At 34.9% G+C, this 16,388-nt stretch overlaps 1 protein-coding gene across 1 annotated transcript in view; it reads left to right on the plus strand.

Annotated features, from left to right (window-relative positions):
* Nucleotides 1-14,402, plus strand: part of SUPT3H (suppressor of Ty 3 homolog (S. cerevisiae)) — a gene marked incomplete at its 3' end in the record, with an annotated part of 373,199 nt that extends 358,797 nt beyond the window's left edge. The window contains exon 6 of the mRNA XM_008563607.1: nt 14,263-14,402. Within this exon, the coding sequence (XP_008561829.1) occupies nt 14,263-14,402 (140 nt within the window). The remainder of the gene's footprint in view (nt 1-14,262) is intronic.
* Between the last annotated feature and the right edge of the window lie 1,986 nt (nt 14,403-16,388).

Below are 16,388 nucleotides of genomic sequence, written 5' to 3' on the forward strand. Positions count from 1 at the left end.
TTTGGCATGGGTGCCACACAGCAGGGATCAGTCAGTGTGATAGAACTGCAGGGATCACGGTCTGCAGGAAAGAATTAATCCCAGGCTTTATTTTTCACACAGCCTAGTTGAGATTGTAGCAATCCCACATAGCCCAGCAGTGACTAAAAGGCCAACAGTTAAGCTCTGATCCACACAAAAAGTCTTCCCCAGTATGAGAACAGAAAAGCAACATTTAGCTCAGCATAGAGTACAAGTCCCAGTTCCCATAGGAAGTTTCCCCCAATTCGAGAATTAACCACAGGACAGCAAATTAGTTCAAAGGGAGTAATTAAATGATGGTGGTTGCTACTAATCTACCACAAAACAGAATAGAAACCCAGAGACCACACAGACCAAAGTTCTGATATTAAACAGTAAAGATCTAACAGCACCAAAGAATACCTTTAAAATGTGGGAGAGCTAGGCATCTCCTCAAATGTGCAGGCATCAGCATAAGACACAAAGATTTAGAAAGCACAGAGAAACATGATACCACCAAAGGAAATCAACAAAGCTCCAGCAGTGGACCCAGATGAATAACAGATCTGTGAAATGTCTGACAGAGAATTCAGAATAACCCTCTTAAGGATGTTAAGGTAGTCACAAGAAAATACACATAGAAAATTAAATGATATTTGGAAAATAATCCAGGAGCAGAATGAGAAACTAGACAAAGGAATACAATCAATTTTGAAAACTGAAATAGAAATTCCAGAAATGAAGAATAGTTTATCTGAACGGAAAACATTCCTCTTAGTACTGATTTTGCAATATCCCATAGATTTTGGTAAGATATGTCATTATTATTGTTAGTTTTGAGAAATTTTTTGATTTCAGGTTTGACTCTCAGCAAATTAGGTATAGAAGGAAAGTATCTCAACACAAAGAAACTGTATATGACAAACCTACTGCCAATGTAATCCTGAATAGAGAAAAGCTAAAGCTTTTCCTTTACAAACAAGAATAAGACCAGAATGCCCATTCTCACCATTCCTATTTAACGTAGTATTGCAAGTACTAGCCAGAGCAATCAGGAAAGAAATAAAGGGCATCCAAATAGGAAAGGATGATGTCATATTGTCCCCATTTGCAGATGACATGATTCTATATATAGAAAATTCAAGACAGTCTATGAAAAAACTCTTAGAACTGATGAATGAATTCAGTAAGGTTGCAGGATACAAAATCAGTATGTAAAAATCAGTAACATTTTTATCCTCCAACAACAAACTAGAAGAAATAGAAATCAAGAAAGCAAGTGCATTCTCAATAGTCAACAAAAAAAATAAAATACCTAGGAATAAATCTAACCAAGGAGGTGAGAGATCTCTACAATGAGAACTACAAATCACTGCTGAAAGAAATTAAAGAGGACACCAAAAGATGGAAAGACATTCCTTGTTCATGGATTAGAAGAATCAACTTCGTGAAAATGTCCATAGTGCCCAAAGCCATATACAGATTCAATGAGATCCCCATCAAAATATCAATGGCATTCTTCACAGAAGTAGAAAAAACGACCCTAATATTCATATGGAACAACAAAAGACCCTGAATAGCCAAAATAATCCTGAGCAAAAAAGGTAAAGCTGGAAGCATTACAATTGCAGACTTTAAACTATATTACAAATCTACAGTAACCAAAACAGGATCGTACTGGCATAAAAACATACACACAGACTGATTGAACAGAATAGAGAACCCAGAAATCAACCCATCTGTTTACACCCAACCGATCTTCGACAAGGGCACTAAGAACATACAATAAGGAAGGAGAGCCTCTTCAATAAATGGTGCTGGGAAAACTGGATATCCATATGTAGAAGAATGAACCTTGATTTTTACCTCTCACTGTATACCAAAATCAACTCAAAATGGATTAAAGACTTAAATATAAGAACTGAAACTTTAAAACTCCTAGAAGAAAACATAGGGGAAACACTGCAGGATGTAGGACCGGGCAAGGACTTTATGAATAAGACCCCAAAAGAACAGGCAACAAAAGAAAAAATTAAAAAATGGGATTATATGAAACTAAAAAGCTTCTGCACAGAAAAGGAAACAGTCCACAGAGTGAAACAACAACCTACAGAATGGGAAAAAATATTTGCAAACTACACATCTGACAAGGGAATAATATCCAGAATACAGAAAGAGCTCAGACAACTTTACAGTAAAAAAACAAATGATCTAATCAAAAAATGGGCAAAGGAGCTGAATACACAGTTATCAAAGAAGGACCTACAAGTGGCCAACAGGTATATGAAAAAATGCTCAACATCACTAATCATCAGGGAAATGCAAATCAAAACCACTTCGAGATATCATCTCATCTCTGTTAGTCTGGCTATTATAAAAAGACAAGGAATAACAAATGCGTGCAAGTATGTGGAGAAAGGGGAACCCTTCTGCAATGTTGGTGGGACTGTAAATTAGTACAGCCATTGTGGAGAACAGTACGGAGTTTCCTCAGACAACTACCAATAGAACTACTATATGATCCAGCAATCCAACTACTGGATATATATCAGAAGAATGGAAATTGTCATGTCAAAGGGATACCTGCACCCCCATGTTTATTGCAGTTCTATTCACAATAGCCAGGCTTTGGAACCAACCTAAATGTCCATCGATGGATGACTGGATAAGGAAAACGTACTATGTATACATAATTGAATACCACTCAGTTGTAAAAAAGAATGGAATTCTGCCATTGTCAGCAACATGTATGAGCCTGGCAAAACTTTGCTAAGTGAAACAACCCAAATACAGAAAGAAAAATACCACATGCCCTCTCTCATAAATGGGAGCTGAGTCCCCAAATAAACAAATAAAAAGTAAAGAGAGGGCTTTCAGTCAAGATGATAGAATACACGGTTCCTAGTGTTACTCTCTCCCACAACTCACCCAATTTACTGCTATTAAATTAAAGCAACAACGGGAGGCCTGAGAGCTGTGCTGGAACAGGCAGGAGCCAGGCGCCATGGGACCCCTAGCCCAATACCAGCTTCCCAGAGAGGCCCAAGAGCTGCCAGGCTCATGCACCTTGAGCCAGCCATGCCAGAACAGGCAGCTACTGTGAGACCCCCAGCCCAGGCCAGTCCCCACCGCCTATAATTGGCAGTCCCTTCGGGATCCAGGCCAGACATCAGGGTGGAATGAATGGACTTTGATACCCCCTGCCACAATGACTAAACACCAATGAAAAGATACCAAAAATATGAAAAATCAAGAAAATACATCTCCACGAAAGGAAAATAAATAAATCTCAAGCTCTAGATTCTATAGAACAGGAAGTCCTTGAAATGACTTACAAGGAATTTCGAGCCACAATTCTAAGGAAATTAAATGAGATACAAGAAAACTCAGTTAGACAACACAATGAAATGAGAAAACATATACAGGACCTGAAGAGAAATGCACAAATAAATCAGTGCCCTGAAAAACAATGTAGCAGACCTTGTGGAGCTGAAGGATTCATTCAACAAAATAAAAAAACAACAGAAAATCTAACCAGCAGGCTAGAAAAAGCAAAAGAGAGAATTTCTGACCTTGAAGACAGGCTGTCTGAATTAACACAGACTGACCAAAAAAAAAGAAGAATGAATTTTAAAAGTTGAAGAAAATCTAAGAGAGATAACAGATAATGTTAAGCCCTTAAATATCCGAATCATGGGTATTTAGGAATAAAAAGGAAATGCAATTGAAAACATATGCAACAAAATAATAGCAGAAAACTTCCCAGGTATAGGGAAAGTCACAGATCTTTAGATTCAGGAGGCCCAGAGATCCCCAAACATATTCAAGCCAAAAAGGGCCTCTCCAAGACATGTTATAGTCAAACTGGCAAAACTCAAAGACAAAGAGAGAATCTTAAAAGCTGCACCTAGAAGGGAGCCCCAATCAGACTAACATCATACTTTTTATCAGAAACCCTAAAAGCCAGAAAAGAGTGAGAAGATATATTCAAAATACTAAAGGACAAACATTTCCAGCCAAGAGTACTTTACCCAGCAAGGCTATCCTTCTGAAATGAAGGAAAAATAGTGTATTTCTCAGACAGACAAAAACTGCGGGAGTTCACTACACATGACCAGCCTTATAAGAAACTCTGAAGGAAATACTGGGTTTGGTTCCTGAAAAACAACAATCACTGCCATTAATACTCAAGAGAGAACAAAAGCCCACCAGTAAAAGAAAAATGCTAACAATAAAGAGAAAAAAATAGTTTATCTACCACCCTAAGAAACCAACAAACACAGAAGACAAACAGAAAATCATAAAGAAAGGAACAATTGATACTTAAGACATCTAAACAAAAATCAATAAAATGCTAGGAGTAAATCAACACCTTTCAATAATAACTCTAAATGTAAAAGGATTAAATTCCCCACTCAAAAGATACAAACTGACAGACTGAATTAAAAAGATGGACTCAACAATATGCTGCCTTCAAGAGACTCACCTCACCTGCAAAGACACAAAAAGACTAAGAGTGAAAGGATGGAAAAAGATACACCAAGCAAATAGAAATGAAAACGAGCTGGAGTAGCTATTCTTATATCAGATAAAGTAGACTTTAAACCAAAAACCATAAAAAGAGATAAAGAAGGCCACTATATAATGATAAAAGGATCTATCAATCAAGAGACATAACATCATAAATATATATGTACCCAACATTGGAGCAGCCAGATTTATAAAGCAAACACTATTAGATCGAAAGAATGAGATACACACTAGTACCATAATACTGGTGGACCTGAGCACCCCACTCTCAACATTGGGCAGATCATCTAGGCAAAAAATAAATAGAGAAACACAAGACCTAAACAACATTTTAGACCATTTGGAATTGGCAGACATCTACAGAACATTCCATCCAACAACCTCAGAATATTCATTCTTCTTACTAGCAGGTGGAACATTCTCCAGGATAATGTGTTAGGTCTACATGTTAGGTCATTAATCAAGTCTCAGGACATTCACAAAAATAGGAATTACTCCATGTATTTTTTCAGATCACATGGATTAAAATTAGAAATCAATAACAAACAAAACTCTGGAAGATCTACAAACATACGGAAATTAAACAACATTCTACTTAATGACATATGGGTCCAAGAAGAAATTAAACAGGAAATCAAAAAGTTTATTGAAACTAATGAAAATAATGACACCTTATACCAAAACCTGTGGGATTATTGCAAAAGCAGTACTAAGCAGTACTAACAGGAAAATTTATTGCATTAAATGCTTACTTCAGAAAAGTGGAAACATGGCAAATAAATAACCTAACACTTCGCCTTAAAGAACTAGAAAAAGAACAATCCAAACCCAAGTTTAGTAGATGGAAAGAAATAATTAAGATCAGAGCAGAACTAAATTAAATAGAAACCTGAAAAACAATACAGAAGATCAATGAAACAAAAAGTTGGTTTTTTGCAAAGATAAATGACAAATCTTTAGCAAGTCTAACCAAAAAAGAAGGGAGAAGACGCAAATGACAAAAATTAGAAATGAAAAAGGTTACATTACAACTGATAGCTCAGAAATACAAGGAATCATTAGAGACTACTCTAAACAACTATATGCCAACAAATTTGAAAATCTGGATGAAATGGATAAATTTCTGGACACATACCAACTACCAATCCTGAGCCAAAAAGATATAGAAAATATGAACAGACCAATAACAGTAAAAAAGATTGAAGCTTTAATCAGAAGTCTCCCAACAAAGAAAAGCCCAGGACTGGACAGGTTCACTGTAGAGTTCTACCAAACCTTCAAAGAGGAATTGATACCAATTATCTTCAATCTATTCCAAAAGATTGAAACAGAAGGCATTCTCCAAAACCCGTACTGTGAGACAAACATCACGCCAATACCAACACCAGACAAAGATACAACAAAAAAGAAAACTACAGGCCAATATCCTCAATGAATATAGATGCAAAAATCCTCAATAAAATGCTAGCTAACAGACTACAGCAACAAATATGCAAAATTATCCACCAGGATCAAGTGGGATTCATCCCAGGGTTGCAAGGTTGGTTCAACATATCCAAATCAATAAATGTGATACACCACATCAATAAAATCAAAGACAAAAACCATATGATCATCTCTATAGATGCTGAAAAAGCATTTGAGAAAATTCAACATTCGTTCATGATAAAGAGTATCTACAAGTTAGGTATAGGTGGAAAGTATCTCAACACAATTAAAGCATATATGATAAGCCCACTTCCAGTATAATCCTGAATGGGATGATATAGGAACTAGACAAGGATGTCCACTCTCACCACTACTATTCAACATTATCTTGGAAGTACTACCAGAACAATCAGAGATCAGAAGGAGATAAAGGACATCTAGATTGGAAAAGATTAAGTCACACTGTCCCTGTTTGTGGATGATATGATCCTATACATTGAACAGCCTAAAGCTTCTACAAAAAAAAACTCTTAGAATTGGTAAATGATTTCAGCAAAGATGCAGTATACAAAATCAACACACAAAAATCAGTAGCATTTCTATGCTTCAACAATGAACAGGCAGAAAAAGAAATCAAGACAGCTAGCCCATTTACAATAGCCACCAAAAAAATAAATAAATAAAATACTTAGGAATAAAATTAACCAAGGATGTGAAAAATCTCTACAAAGAGAACTGCAAACCACTGTTGAGTGAAATTAAAGAGGACACAAGAAGATGGAAAGATATCCCATTCTCTTGGATTGGAAGAATTAACATTGTGAAAATGGCCATATTACCCAAAGTGGTCTACAGATTCAACGCAATCCCCATTCAATATTCCAATGACATTTTTCTCAGAAATGGAAGAAACTATCCAGACATTTATATGGAATAATGAAATACCATGAATAGCCAAAGCAATTCTGAGCAAAAAAAATAAAGCTGGAGGTATAACACTACCTGACTTTAAACTATATACAAAGCTATAATAACCAAAACAGCATGATATTGGCATTAAAACAGGCACACAGATCAATGGAATAGAATAGAGAACCCAGAAATCAACCCGTACACTTACAGTCATCTGATCTTTGACAAAGGCACCAAGTCTACATGCTGGGCAATCAACTGCCTCCTCAGCAAATGGTGCTGGGAAAACTGGATATCATATGTAGGATTATGAAACTAGACCCATACCTCTCATAATATACCAAAATCAACTGAAAATGGATTAAAGAATGAAATATACATCTGGAATCAATAAAACTCCTTAAAGAAAACATAGTGGAAACACTCCAGGAAGGAGGAGTGGGAACAGACTTCATGAATATGACCCCAGAAGCACAGGCAACCAAACGAAAAGCAAACAAATGGGACTATATCAAACTAAAAAGCTTCTGCACAGCAAAAGAAACAATCAACAGAGTGAAAAGACAACCAACAGAGTGGGAGAAAATATTTGCAAGATATACATCTGACAAAGGATTAACATCCAGAGTACACAAGGAACTCAAACAACTTTACAGAAAAAAGCAATTAACCTAATTTAAAAACAGGCAAAGGAGGGGCCGGCCCGGTGGCGCACTGGATAGTGCGCCGCTTGGGAAGCGCGGCGGCGCTCCCGCCCGAGTGTTCGGATCCCACATACAGACCGGTTCCCGCTCACTGGCTGAGCGAGGCATGGGGGCGACGCTGAGGGTTGCAATCCCGTTGCCGGTCCCCGGCCCGGTGCGGGGGCAAAATATCCAAAAAACTGAGAATTATAAATGCTGGTGAGGTTGCAGAGAAAAAGGAATTGTCATAAACTGTTGGTGGGACTGCAAAATGGTGCAGCCTTTATGGGAAATGGTATGGAGGTTCCTCAAACAATTACAGATAGATCTACTATGTGACCCAGCTATCCCACTGCTGGAAATATACACAGAGGAATGGAAATCATCATGTCGAAGGGATACCTGTACTCCCATGTTTATTGCAGCACTATTTACAATGGCCAAGCATTGGAACTAGCCAAAATGTCCATCATCAGATGAACGGATAAGGAAACTGTGGTATATCTACACAACGGAGTACTGCTCTGCTATAAAAAAGAATGAAGTACTACCATTTGCAACAATGTGGATGGACTTAGAGAAAATTATATTAAGTGAAACAAGTCAGGCACAGAAGGATAAATACCACATGTTCTCACTTATTTGGGGGAGCTAAAAATAAATAATGAAAGAGAGAGAGAGAGAGAGAGAGAGAGAAATGTGAGGTAGTGCAGCTGGGTGAAGACAGAAGTAAAGGGACAGTCAGAGGAACACCGAGAAAATGTCCAAGTGCAGCAAGGCCAGTATCCCTGCAATAGGTGAAGAAATACTCTCATCACCACAAGCCCTTCACTGACTGAAAGTTTCTGAGAAATAAGTGCTTCTGATCTGTCTATGGAAAGTCACTTAAGTTGGCACTATTGGTCCAATTTCAGACCTTTCCACTGGAACATTGCTTGGTGACATCACCATCTTCACTCTAAGCTTCTATGAGTGTATGTTAAGTTGCTATCAGGGACCTGTGGGTAGAGAAGGCACACGACCACAGGTAAGCCATACACAGAATAAGCTGAGGGGGAGAAGACACAACAATCACAACAATTCCTTGAACATGTTAAGTAAACAGGTATGATGTAGTTGGTGGGGGAGGGGAGAGAGGGAGAGGGTAAAGAGGAACGGGTAAAGGCACCCGAAAATCAACTACAACGTATATTGAGAAGTTAAATAAAAAAGAAAGTCTATAAAACAATAATTTATTCCTCAAAAAGGAAAAAAGAGAGAGAAAGAAATGAGTCACAGTAATACATTGAACTTTTGTAAGGAGAGAAAAGAACTGTCATTACTAGAGGCGGGAAAGGGTGGAGGGAGCTTTACAAGAAATTGGTTAATGGACACAGAATGATTAAGTATTGTAATGATGAATAAGCTAACTATCCTGATCTGACCATCACACATTGTACACAACTATTGAAAGTTAACTTTGTACCCCACATAAATGTATAATAAATTATCTTTAAAAATGCATATATATAACCAGAGAATCAAAGAAAAGGAAAAAGAATTTAAAAAAAAAACAGAAAGAATACTGAAAACAGGAAGAGAGAAGAAACACATAACATTCAGCAGAGCCCCAATATATCTCTCAGTGGATTTCTCAGTAGAAACTCTATAGGCTAGGAGTGAATGCGATGATATATTCAAAGTGTTGAAGGAAAAAAGACTGTCAATCAAGAATTCTATATCTAGAAAAACTAATCTTCAAATATGATGGAGAAATAAAATCTTTCCCAGAAAAACCTATAGAATGGGAGAAGATATTTACAAACCCTTCATTTAACAAAGGATTAGTACCAGAATATATAAGGAACTCAAACAACTCAACAGCAAAAAGCCAAATAATCCCATTTAAAAAATGGGCAAAATATCTGAAAAGACATTTCTCAAAAAAAGGCATACATGTGTCCAATTTGTATGTGAAAAAAATGATGAAGATCACTAATCATTAGGGAGACGCAAATTAAAACCACAGTGAGGTATCACCTCGCTTCAATTAGAATGGCTGTTATCAACAAGACAGAAAATAACAAATGCTGTTGAAGATGCAGAGAAAAGGGAACTCTCCTAAATTGTTTGTGGGAACATAAGTTGGAACAGCCATTGTGGAAAACAGCATGGAGGTATGTCAGAGAACCTAAAATAGAGCTACCTTATGACCCAGCAATCCCAATACTGGGTATATACCCAAAAGAAATGAAATCAATATAAAAAAGAAACACCTGCATCTCCATGTTCATTGCCACCTATTCACAATAGCCAAGGGATGGAATCAACCTAAATGCCCATCAATGGATGAATGGATAAAAAAGGTATTGTGTGTGTGTGTGTGTACACACACACACACACACACACACACACACACACAATAGAATATTATTCGCTATTTAAAAACATGAAATCCTTTCATTCGCAGCAACATGGATGGAACTGGAGACCATCATGTTAAGTGAGGTAAGCCAGTCACAGCAAGGCAAATACCACATGATCTCACTCATGTATGTATTCTTTAAAAAAAAAAAAAAAAAAAAAAAAAAAAAAAAAAAAAAAGGTGGTTCTCATAGAAGTAGAGAGAAGAATAATAGTTACCAAAGGCTGGGCAGGTGGGAGTGGAGTGGGGAGAAGTGGTGGATTATCAGGCACAAAATTATGCTATCTACCTTAAATTAATTGAAATAACACTCTGTGCCCCACAAATATGTATAAGTAGTTGTTCAATAAAAAATAAAATATATTCACACAACATGTCCAAGCAGAAAAGATGGAGGTAAACATTAGTAAAAGTAGAAAAAGGAAGATCAGTATTAATGGAAGGGAAAGGTATATTACAATTTCAAAAGACAATAGAGAAGAAATGGAAAGATCAGCAAGATGACCAAACTGGTAAAAATGAAGAAAGGAAGAGCAGAAAACAAAAACAATAATTACTAAATGTAAAGTATGAGAAAACAATAAAAATCAAGTATATCAGTCATTGCACTAAATGTGGTTGGATTGAATTTGTTTACTAAAAGATTGTAAACAACAAACATGATAAAACTTGGATATAGGGCTAGCTGGTTAGCTCGCTTGAGACAGTGTGGTGCTGGTAATACAGTAGGTCAAGGTTTCGGATCCCAAACCAGCCAGGTGCCAAAAATAAAAATAAAAGCTTGAAAATAAAGAAAGATTGTAAATAATGGGATGGATAAATAAATATTAGATAAATGTATGTAGAAATGCAAAGAAAGCAGAAATGGCAATATTGACATCATGTAAGGTTGGAACTTAATATTAAAAACCCCAAACAGGATAAAGAGCAATATTACATAGATAGAGAAAGCATGATTTTTTAATGTTATAGAACTATAAGCACTAAACAATAAAACAGCAAAATAGTAAGATACACTTAGAACTTTATTTTGCAGGAATAGAGTGTCTACATATTTTTTTCAGTATGTCCACAGAACTTTTGTAAAAATTAATCATGAAATTGGCCACAAAGTAAACCTTAACAAACTAAAATAAGAATAGATATCAGATCTAATTCACTGATCTTAATTCAATAAAATTCTAAATAATGAAGCCCAAAAACCTTAACTCCTTGGAAATTAAGAAATGTACTCTGTATTAGTTTGTTCTTGTTGCTAATAACATAAATACCTGAAACTGAGTAATTTGTAAAGAAACAATATTTATTGCTTGTAGTTTCAGAGGCTGGGAAATCCAAAGTCCAGGGAACACATCTAGTGAGGACTCTGTTGGTGGATGGTGACAGCAGTGCAGGGTGTGACATGGCAGATGGCTGAGCATAGAGAGAGGGGAAGTGAGAGGTTCTTTTTAACAATCAGCTCTTGCAGGAACTAATAGAGCAGGAACTAACACAGTGAGAACTTACACATTACCCTCCATCCGCAGGGAATGAGTGCATCTCTTCATGAGGGATGTGCCTCCATGACCAAAATACCTCCCAACACTGCCACATAGGGGATCATATATCAACATGAGCTTTGGGCGGGACAAACATGTCCAAACTGTGTCACACTCCTGTATAATTCTTGAAACAAAGTGGATATTTTAAAAGGGATAAAATGCAGAATTTTTGTACAAATATCCATGGAACTAAATGACAGCAGTCCTGGGTGTTGACATGGGGAAAATCTTATTAACTTTAACTATGAAAACTAGTAAAATTAGGAGTAAATATAATAAGAAAGTCTAATTAAAGGAAGTTAGGTATGATCTGACATATGCTGTCAAACAAAAGACAGTAGTATCACAATTACATCAATTCAACCAAAATTAATAAATAAAATTTATGCAGCTCCAGATCTAATTCTTATGTTTTCCTGGTATTGTATAAAAATATCCTAACATTTCTGTGGAGGAATAAATGTCTATGCATAGCTACAAAAAGTATGAAATAGAAGAATAAAAACGTACTATAAAGCCTCAGTGTTATAGAGGACTTGACATAAAGATCAGTGAAACAAACTAGAAAATCCAAGAATAAAATCTTGTCTGTGCCCCATAAATATGTATAATCAAAAATAAATAAATACTTTAGAGAAAAAATTTTCTAAAACTTAAAAATAGAATGTGAGATATATAGAAATTTAAGATATGACAAAAGTTCATTTCATTAGGAAGAGATTATATTATTTAATCAATGATACAGTACAACTGGCCACCTATTTGGAAGAAAATAAAAGTGACCCTACAAAATTTACCATATATAAAATAAATTCCAGATGGATTAAAGACAAAAAACAAACCGAAAGAACAAAATAATAGAAATCTGAAAATTTAGGACATTACATTTACAATCTGTGGGAGTAGAGAGTTGTCATCTCAAACAAAAGTTATAATAGAAAAGATGACCTTATTTTACAGTATAAAAATTTTAAACTCTTTTATGGCAAAAGATGTCCTGAAATTGATAGGCAAATGAAAGGCCAGTAAAAACATTTTTAACTCAGATGACAAGGAAACAATACAAAAGAGCCCGTTAAATAGGCAAGACAAAGACAAACAACCCAGTTGAAAATGGGCAAAGGATAGAAATAGTTAACAGAAAATTCTTGTTTAAATAGATGACAAACATATGAGAAAAAACGTTTAAATTCATTGGTAGTTAGGGAAATTAAATATTTCGGTTACAGTAATATGTCACTTTATATTCATCAGACTTTTCCCATGTACAGAAAAGGCAGTCCTCATTGCTGCTAGAAATGTGAAGGGTTAATACATTAGGGAACTACCTTGTAACATCTATAAAAATTTAAAATGTTTCTACCCTTTAACTCAGAAGTTCCACTCTTGGGAATCTATGCCATAAAAAGAAAGCCATCCATATAGAACACCACATGAACAGGATGTTTATTGTAGCATTTCCACCAGTAGCAAAAACCTGAAACAAAGTGTGTGCCCATCAATACGAGATTAATTGGAAAGCTGTGGGTACATACATACCTTATAATATTATACAGGTCTTATAAAGGAATAAAGGCTATACCAGTTGACTTGGAGGAATTTTTCTCATCAACTAAGAAACATGAAGTGCAAAAGTAAAATTAAGAAATGAGAGAAAGAAAAAGGTAAGAATATTGTAAGAACACTTCCAAAAAGTAAGAATAAAACAGTTCTATAAATGAATGTATTTATTTGGATATATGAGTATGGAGAAATATATGGATGGATGCATACTGGGTGGTTAATAAGAGTTATAACTTGAGTTGGAGGTTGGCTGATAACATAATAGGAAAGAAGATAAAAACCAGTATATATGATATCACTTTAATGCACTGTAATTATATTTATAGATATTTTCAAAAACTTTTTAAAATGAATTTTTAGAAGAAAATGATAAAAATGAACTAAAATGATTTATGGACCTAAGAGGACAGTAAAGAGTCTCATATCTATATGGGTGTTAAAATGCTTATAGATTTTTTTAAAACCTTTTATAACCTTACCTTAAGTTGTCAAATTTTGACAGAAATATATTCAAAATCTCACAATGATTGTGCTTTTTATTAAGTTTTCTTTTGTGTTATTCATTTTGTTATTGTCTTTGGTACGTAAAAGTTTACTCCTAAAAAGTTCCTTTTATTATATTTTTATACATATACTTATTAATATATTTTGGGATAGCCAGTTAGTTCAGTTGGTTAGAGCTTGATGCTGATAACACCAATCCCTGAATCCACGGTTCAATCACTGTATAGGCCAGCAAGAAAACACATATATATATATGTATTTTATCATATTTTACTGTCTCACTTATTGCTTTTGGTCTTGAACTGTATTTCCTAACATTAATGTTATTAGTTCTGCTTTCTTTGCTTGTATTTGCATAATATATCATTACTCACCAATTTGTCGTTTCATTTCAGGTGTGTCTATTACCTGTATTCTTTTCCCAAATTTGAGCACTCCTACCCCCTTTTATATGGGATTTCAATCATTTTTTATACACTTTGGTTTTATTCTCTCAATCTAATTTGTGACACGAATAAATGATTTAATCCTGCATGACTTACACTTTTATTTTGGATCTAAGAGTTCCCCCTTTAAAGTTTATTTTGAGAGAATTTAAATTCTGAATTTCACATACAGTATTTAATACATATAATGACTAGTGCTTAGGTAAACCAATTGAAAATATTTCTTTTTTCCTTCCCTTATCTTCATGAAGACAAGTTGAGCGGCAACAATAATATGAACAAAAGACAAAAAATTGCTCAGGACTTTCTCAACTCTATTGATCAGACAGGAGAACTTTTGGCAATTTTTGAAGATGATGAAATTGATGAAATTAAGCAAGAAAGAATGGAGGTATAGTACATTCTTCCTTTTTTACAGTAATAGAACAACTATGGCAATGCCTGTGCGATTTTGTTGTATTCTCATGTTCTTTAAATATCTAAAATCTCCAAATCAATGGTTTTATGTATGATGGCAGTAATGTAAAAGGAGTAAGCATTGAGGAAGTAGTCAAGCTCTGCTTTCAGAGTCAACTTTGGAAAATGACTTCAGTTATGTTTTTCTTTGTTTCTTCCTTTGAAAATGACTAGGTTTCCCTACTCGGCATCTGACATTTACTGATTTTATTCCATAAAAGCTAATTTATAATTAAATATTTACCTATTTTTTGTTCCAAATCATCCATTTATCTTTGTGGGCAAAGGTAATTCTTACTGCTTTTGTGTCGGCATATAGCGTGAAGTATTTTTCAATTATAATTGCAGGTTATGATTGGACTTAATAGCTATGGTAGTATCCAGGGCAATTACATGCTTTATATCACTGTAACATAAAGATAGTGATATACATTTGGATTCCCTGGATATGTTTTAACAAAGAATATGAAAATTGTATGCTTTCTATTTACCTTAACTATTCTATACATAAAATTATTGTTTCTATAAATACTTCAGGAAAAATAAAAGATTTGTTTCATTTGAGCACCTTCCAAAATACAAGGCAGTATTCTTACGGTTCCTATTACTATTATTATACTTTTACATGTAAGAAATCTCTATTTTTTCCTTCTCTCTAAATTGGGCAAGAGGGTAATTCCAGAATTCCAAAAGATTGTGCTGAGTGCTTACTTTTTCATAGTCTTTGTGCATGCTAAAAATATAATTATTTCATGTTAAATTTTGGAGAAAGTCCAATAAACATGCATGCTTTATAAACTTTAACAAGCTTCTTTAAAGAATTAGTATGCTTAGATCATGAATTGTGATCTAAAGGCAGTGTTCTTTTAGGTATCAATTACCTTAGAAATGTGTGGTTATCTTGGTTTAGGGCAACTGCAAATGGTTTTAGTTTAACTTTGCCTTGGGCCAAAAACATGCTAAGTTGTCCAAAGCAGATGATAAACATATATTTCTGATGTCATTATGCCCTAAACAGATAGGATTGTTTAGTGGCATGGTTTCACTTATGATGTATTGCATAGAAAGCAAATATTGTTTATGCTTTATTTTAAAAATATTTTTGTATTATAAAAGCGGACATCAAGAAATATTCATTAAGGAGGGACACTACATAAAACATTAGTAAAACTGAGCAAGTAGCTTTTCAATTTTGATAGGAAAATCTTAGCTAACCAAGCTTATTGCCTGGAAGAACATTCCACAATCAAGGAGGAGGGAAGAAATGGAGCATTTTGTAACACGAAAGCTTATAATAGCAGGCTACTGTGGGCCTGGAAAAACAATCAGCCAGTAAGGTACTAAAGTTAATAGAATATCTTGGAAATGCAGAGTAGGAAAAGCTTGACCAACTAATGCGGTCGACATATCTCTTCCATGTAGTTATATTATATATTACATAGCAGTAACCAAGATAATATAATTGATAAAAATAGTTACAATGAAAGTCAGCTTTATCTATATAATAAAATGAGATTGGCAGCTTCTTTAAGCTTTTTATCAAAACTGTAATTTCTCTAACCAAGATAACAAAGAGTAGTTTTGATATTCTACTCACCCAAATAAGAGTTTTAACTGAATAAAAAATGTTGGACTTGTAGGCATAACTGTAGACAGTAGAAAGTGGAACCGTTAAGAGCATAGGCCTTGCCTGCTTCTAATTTGACAGGTTATAGTTTCAAGAGTAAACCACTACTGTGGCAGTCCATATGAAACCACTTTGGACTCACAGACTGCAATCTCTTGCTGTTAGAGTGTAGTAGAATAATCAGTCCTGGCATCATTCAGTGGTTTAATTTTTCTCTAAGCATCACTTATGGTTGCAGAAACTTTGTTTACTACCTTCTCCCCTCGAATGTATGAAAATGGTATTGGCCGTACT

The sequence above is a fragment of the Galeopterus variegatus genome, unplaced genomic scaffold (genome assembly GCF_000696425.1).
Source record: "Galeopterus variegatus unplaced genomic scaffold, G_variegatus-3.0.2 Scaffold175, whole genome shotgun sequence".
In the NCBI taxonomy this organism is placed as follows: domain Eukaryota; kingdom Metazoa; phylum Chordata; class Mammalia; order Dermoptera; family Cynocephalidae; genus Galeopterus; species Galeopterus variegatus.